At 46.4% G+C, this 7,024-nt stretch overlaps 1 protein-coding gene across 2 annotated transcripts in view; it reads left to right on the top strand.

The window, feature by feature from the left end:
- The first annotated feature begins 4,869 nt into the window (after positions 1-4,869).
- MRPL4 (mitochondrial ribosomal protein L4) overlaps positions 4,870-7,024 on the top strand; it is a 10,773-nt gene continuing 8,618 nt past the window's right edge. For both annotated transcript variants that reach the window (XM_004689036.2, XM_012729862.1), the window contains exons 1-3: positions 4,870-4,952; positions 5,042-5,108; positions 5,192-5,342. In XM_004689036.2, the coding sequence (XP_004689093.1) occupies positions 4,896-4,952; positions 5,042-5,108; positions 5,192-5,342 (275 nt within the window). In that variant the 5' untranslated portion in view covers positions 4,870-4,895. The remainder of the gene's footprint in view (positions 4,953-5,041; positions 5,109-5,191; positions 5,343-7,024) is intronic.

Here is a 7,024-nt window from a genome sequence, read left to right as displayed (position 1 = left end):
GATGTCTTTCCATTTCATAGTGTCTTTTTGTATTTCTTTTAACAGTGTTTTGTAATTTTCTTTGTAGAGGTCTTTTACCTCCTCAAAAACAAATTTTTAATTTTTTTCTTTGTGACTGCCAAAGGACTCGCAGGCTTAAGCAGAGAACATCTCTGTGTCAGGAAGAAGTGTGGCCAGGGCAAAGCATCATATTCTCTTTATTTGTACCAATGTTTCCAGATCTCAGCTCATACAACCTGATATTCTGGACCTCCCAGCCATTGCTGCCTCCCATGGCTTGGGTACCTTGATTCCATTTGGCCTGTTAATGATAAACTATTATCTCTGCCTGCTACACCTCTGCCAAGAGCTTTTTTTACCAGAAACTACTTTATAGTTATTATCTAATCTTTTTTTTTTTTTAAGATTTATTTATTTGTACATACAGAACTGGGGTATAGGCTAGAGGCTCAGGGGTAGCGAGAGGCTTCACCAGAGACAGAATGGGGAGCAGAACAGGCAGATTGACGAAGTACACTGCTAAGGGGAGCAGCGGGTGAGTCAAAAGTCCGCCACACTATGTGGTCACCTCCAGGGTATGTGGTCACCTCCAGGGCCAGCGGGAATCGAACTCATGCGGAAGTGGCTTTTAGCTTCTCAGTGCAGTGCTTTAACCCGCTGCGCCACCAGGGAGGGCCTATTATCTAATCTTTATAAAACCATGGAGGAAGTTTTCCTATCTAACAGACGGTAAATGATTAAGGAGAAGACAGTTAAAGAAACTGCTCAAGGTGACATGGTAATCCAGGGCCTGAATAATACTGAGTGTCGCGTAGCTCATTGTCCATAGTTCCATCTGCAAATATCCTAGAATCATTTGAGTTTCTGTTTACTTACAATTGTCTGATTTTTCTTAAAAATCACTGAGTAATAAATTAAATGAGAGGATGCATGTGAAGGGACAGCATATAGTTAAACTCTCCATGAAGAGTTAAATGCTGTTTCTTTGATTGTTGTTCACCAACTCTGGCTTATAGTCACATATTTTTGAAACAATTGCTTGATGAAGAAAGTATTTATAACCACAGATGTAATTAAGTATGTAAAGCTATTAAGACTTTACTTGTAAATTATGTAAATTACCAAAATGATTTTAGAAGCTGTGTTTTTAGCTTTTTATTAAAAAAAAAAAGTGTCAAAAGGGGCCTCCCTGGTGGTTCAAGGCGTTAAGTCTCAACACTATGTAGCTATCTGCAGCCACTACAGTACCAGTTCCATCCCCAGCCTGGGAGCTGACTCACATGGGCAGCAAACCTCTCCTGTCTCACCCACTGCTCCCCTAGAGTGACTGAACAGTCAATCCACATGTTCAGTCAGTCCATGTACTCTGCTCCCTACTCTATCTCTGGTGAGTCCTCTCACCTTCCCTCTGCACCTCTGGCTTATACCCCAGCTCTAGTATAAATAAATAAATAAAATAAATCATTTTTAAAAAACGGGTCAGAGGTGGGATTGCAATTTTAGATAGGATGGTCAGGACAGTCTTCTTGGAGACAGTGACATTTAAAGAATCAAAGTGTTACAGGACCGAGGGAGAGAGCACCCCTGAAGCCCCAAACCTGCTTGCTCTAAATAGGTTCTGCCGTCTGCCGCATCAAGATAAAAGATACAAGACTTTAACGAAAAGGGACTTTAATACAGTGAATATACAATATGGAAGACAAAGAACCTCTAAATCAAACAACTGAGGTTACTCATCCCCTCGTGGGCACAAGTCCACCCAAAAGGGATTGGCCCAAAGCAAGGCCTGAAAGCCAGACACAAAACTAATGCACCTTTTGGCCGGGACCCATCAAAAAGGGTCAGAAATGGCCAGACAAATCTGGGAGGAAAAGAACAAAATCAAAATTAATATAAACATTGCCATAGTCACCTACCTACAGGTATCTCACCCACATCTGCCTTAACCAGTCCAGAGCCAGGAAACAAGCATGGTTTCTTCCTCACATGCTTGCTGCTCCATGTGGCTTCCTCAGATCTCCTTCTGGCTCTCCATCCTGCTTCCTTCTTTCTCTTCAGATTCCTTCTCCTCTTTTTTTTCTCCTTAGCTCCACCCTACTTCTGGGTGGGGCAGGGAACCTGAAACTTCCGCTTTTCCTTGGGACCACCCAGTTACAAAAATAGGTAAGGACAGATACTTAAGGAGCTCTGGGAAAAGTATGTTCTAAGCAGAAGGAGCAAAGCAAAGACCCTGGGTGGGGTCAGGATATATGAATATGACAACAAAGCATTAGGAAGGTCCAACCACCCATGCACCCTGCTCCTTTCTGTCCATTTTTGGCTTTTGCAACTGCTGTTCTTGAAGTTTGATGATCCTTCAAGCCTTAACTGTCAGATTACAGCATTAGAAAAGACCTCAGACCCTCCCCCACAGGTTAAAAATTCTCCTGGGTACCCAAATATTCTGTAGCCCTTTTTCTGCTCCCTCAGTCTTTTGCTCTGGACTGTATTTCAAGGGTGTCTGGTAGGTATATCAGTGGCCCAGTGTGCATAGTAGTGTATCTGGTAAGTCATTAAGCAACAAATTGTCACTCCATCCATCACCACATAAAATCTAAACTCCCTGAAAGACTTATTAATCAACCTATAAAGAAAAAAACTGGCTGGTTGTGGTAGTGGTTTCTGGGAGGGGAGCTGAGGATGAGGACAGAGGGTATAGGAGAAAGACTTCACCCTAGTTAACCCTTTGTAGTTCTTCAAATTTATCAACTTATTTTGGTTGCAGTTCCCAATTATTTCCCAAAAGGTTTATTTATTTATACATACAAGAAATGGGGTATATAGGTCAGAGTTGTGGGGGGTGAGAAGACTCACCAGAGACAGAGAGAGTGGGGAGCAAAACAGGCAGATCCACTGAAATACACTGCTGAGGGTCACAGCAGGCGGGTCACGAGAGGTCTGTCAGCCATATGGGTCAGCTCCCTGGCTGGGGATCGAACTTGTGCTGCAGTGTCTGTGGATAGTTTCATAGTGTTGTGCTTTAACCCATTGTGCTATCAGGGAGGGCGCAGCTCCCAATTTTTAAAAATGGGTTTGTAGTCTTTTTACCTTCACCAAATTATTTTTTTAATTTTTAAATTATTTTCTATTTTCTTACATTATTGATTTTTGTACAATATTTGATTTCTCCCCCCCTGTGTAGTCACTATAATTCTGCCACGCCTTCCCAATATTCTAATTATGGTAGATTCACTAGTGTTGAACTAATCAATGTTTTCTCACAACTCAATTTTTTCCAGATATATTAAGCAAGCTTAAAGGAAACTTTCATCAGGTGTGCGAATTACCTATGCAAACATAAAATGCATATAAAAATAAAGAATTAAAAGACCTTTATAATGGCAGTATATGGAGTTTTAAACACACATTCAGTTATTCTTGTGGAGAGAAATTACAGTGATATACTGTAAAATTTCATTTGTTTGTCACAAAACATCCATATACTATACAGCAAATAATTTTGTTTTTAAAAAGCCCTGCATCTTTTGGGCCCTCCCTGGTGGTGCAACGGGTTAGGACTCAGCACTGCAAGCTAGCACAGCTGCTTCAGGGCTTCAGTACCCAGTGCTGGAGGCCATTGCACAGCATACCTCTCCTGACCCCCGCTGCTTCCTTCAGCAGTGTACTTCGTTGATCTGCCTGTTCTGCTCCCCTGTCTCTGGTGAAGCCTCTCACCGACCCTGCACCTCTGGCCTGTACCTCAGTTCTCTATGCATAAATAAAAATAAAATCTTAAAAAAAAAATGCCCTGAATCTTTAGCAGAGTGCAAGTGCTGCAGAATCCATCCCTATACCTGTCTTAACAAAGCTCATCAATAACAATAACAGAAATACCATTTATTAAACTTTCTCTTTGTGCTTGTTTTCACTTTGTGTACTTTGCCGCCATCCTTTCATTTACATTTGACGATCTTCCCATTTTGCAGATAAGGAAGCTGAGCCAAGTTCTGAGCCTCCAAGCTCCAAAAAGCACTGGCAGCCAGATGATCGCAGTTGGCCTGGCAGGAAAGGCCCTGCATACTAGAGGTGCCCCCTGGAGGTCGCTCGCAGAACGTGACAACTTAAAATGAGTGAGTTTGTTGAGCGAGCGGGTGGGCAGTAATCAGTGGGCTCTCTAGTTTGGTCTATCTTCAGAGAGTCCTAGCAGGTCTGGTATGGAATGGCACAGGACGATGGCCTGATATGGGTGGGAGACACAGACCTAATCCGAGGGGTTTGAGGGAATCTAAGCAGAGAGGCACGGCGCAACAGGCCTAATCCAGAGGGCTGTGTGGGAGATGTGGTCCCGCGTTTAAACAACACCTTGTTAATGGACACACACACACACACCACGCCGAGTCCTTGTTATTGGACACACACACACAGTACACACCACGCCGAGTCCTTGTTACTGGACACACACACACCACGCCGAGTCCCAGCGGCTAGTTGTGGGCGGGGCCCGGAGGGCTGGACCAAGACGTAACAAGTTATGGTTACTGGTTCCCTCCCGCGCCCGCTTGGGCGGGTCACTCTTCTAGTCTTAGGGTTCACTGCCTCAAGGAGGACGGGCTCTCTGGCGACGGGACTCAAGGGGGTCAGCTGTACAGACGGCGCTGGGCTTCTTGCTGTGGGGTCGCGTTCCCCAGATGTTGCATAAGGCCCTTTAAGTCAGGAGGAGAAACTGGCGCTCGCAGGTAGTCTCAGGCGGAGGTAGCAGCAAGACGCGAGAGCCCCGCCGACCTCGCCCCCGCACGCCCCACAGCTCAGCGCGGAATCCGCGGTAGGAGGGCGATGTCGCGAGCCTGACGTCATCGCGAGGCGCCGCGCGCTGCAGCTGCGCTCCTTGACCTTTCCGCGTGGGCATCCGCGCTGCAATGTTGCGCCTTATCCGCGCCGGGGCGCGGGCCTGGCTCCAGCCCTCGGGCTGCCGGGTGAGGACAAAATTGGAGCTGCTGGGGGCCGGGGAGGCCAATCTTGGAAGGTCCAGGGGTCACTTTTCATTCTCGTCCCCTTCTAACAGGGCCTGAACGTGCTGGGGGAAGAGGCGCTGCGGCCGGAGGAGAAGGCACAGCCCGCGGCGAGCCCGGGTGAGTTTGCCCGGGTCGCTCCAGGAGGGGCGGCTACGGGGAGCTCTCCTCAGCACTGACTCCTGACCTCTCGTTTGTGCCAGGTCCCCTGGCGCCCCTGTTGCGCAAGTGCGAGCTCCCGGTACCCGCACACCGGCGTCCCGTGCAGGCCTGGGTCGAGTCCCTGCGGGGCTTCGAGCTGGAGCGCGTGGGCTTGGCGGAGCTGCACCCCGACGTTTTCTCCTCCGCGCCCAGGTGTGGGGGAGCTGTAATGGTGAAATGGGTGGCAGAGGGATAGGAGCTGAGATTTGGGAATTGGGGTGAATTTGGGAATTCGAAATGAATTTCTTCACCTCTCAAAGGCAGTAATTGTTTTCCCTGCCACGGAGTGACGTGAGGTTGAGGACTGAGAGCTAATATATCCTCTTGGAGTTAGGGACACAACTCGAACCTAGGGACTGGATTTGTTACAGGGCACCCCAATGTGAGATTCAGATCCTGTCCTTCTCATGTCCTTCACTATCCCCATTCTGTCAAAACTCAGGAGGTTGCTGTGATGATTAATCCTGGTGCAGGATAAATCCTATAGAAATGGTGATTATTTTTGCTCTTAACTGGTTTTTGTGAAAGTGACTGCTAACAAATGCTAACTGTAGCAGTATGTGGACCAATTCCTGGGGTCAGGTTATATCACCTGCAGAGTTGTTTCATGCTTTTCATTTGCACTGTCTGGCACATAATAAGTGCTATTAATTTGTTGTTAATACTGTTATTTGTATGGTTTGTCCTTTTCCTTTACAGAGTCCTAGTCTAGTAGAGGGTGACAAGATTCTTTTTAAACAATCGCATTTTAAAAAAGGATTTATTTATTTATGCATACAGAACTGGGATGCAGGCCAGAGGTGTAAGGGCGGTGCAGTGAGAGGTGAACACCAGAAACAGAGTGGGGAGCAGAACAGGCAGACTGACAAAGTACACTGCTGAGGGGAGCAGCAGGCGGGTCAGAAGAGGTCTGCCATGCCACGTGGATCACCTCCAGGGCGGGGATCAAACTCATGCTGAAGTTCTATAGCTTTAACCTGTTGTGTCACCAGGGAGGGCTCGCCTTTTTTTTTTAAAAAAGTTTAATTTATAGCATAAAAGAACTGAAGTGTAGGCCAGAGGTGTGGGGGAGGTGAGAGGATTCACCAGAGACAAAGTGGGGAGCAGAACAGGTGGCTGCAGCATATGTGGGTCAGCTCTCTGGCTGGGGATTGAACTAAAGACCTAGTGGTGAGACTTAAGTGTGACAAGATCTTTAAATGCACTATCTTGTTTCATTATTAGCTGTTATGAGGTGCCTACTGTGTGCCAGATGCCTTTCTAAGTGTTAGGAAGACAACAGTGAATGAGCACAAGGTCACTAATGTTGCTTATAGTCTAACACAGTGTTCAGCAACGTTTTCTGTAAAGGACCAGATAGTAAAGAACCAGACAGTAACGTCTGACAGCTATTCATGTCTGTGCATGTAGTGCAAAAGAACATACAGAAACAGCCTGCGTGCCAGATTTGGCCTACTAACCATAGTGGGGTTTTGTTTTGTTTTGTTTTGTTTTTTTGTATAGTTTGTCCTTTCCCTTTACAGAGTCCCAGTCTAGTAGAGGGTGACAAGATTTTGCAAACTAGGGCCCTCCCTGGTGGCACAACAGTTTAAAGCACAGTACGATGGAGCTAGTCGTAGCCACTTCAACACAAGCTCGATCCCCTGCCAGGGATGTAATCTACATGGCGCAGCAGACCTCTCCTGACTCGCCTGCTGCTCCCCTCAGCAGTGTACTTTGTCTTATCAGCCTGTTCTGCTCCTCACTTTGTGTCTGCTGACTCCTTTTACCACCCCTGCTCCTCTGGCTTGTACCCCAGTTCTATATGCATAAATTAATAAATCTTTTTTTTTTTT

The sequence above is a fragment of the Condylura cristata genome, unplaced genomic scaffold (assembly GCF_000260355.1).
Source record: "Condylura cristata isolate star-nosed mole 26May11 unplaced genomic scaffold, ConCri1.0 scaffold00025, whole genome shotgun sequence".
In the NCBI taxonomy this organism is placed as follows: Eukaryota; Metazoa; Chordata; class Mammalia; order Eulipotyphla; family Talpidae; genus Condylura; species Condylura cristata.
This window is presented reverse-complemented; position numbering and strand designations above follow the sequence as displayed.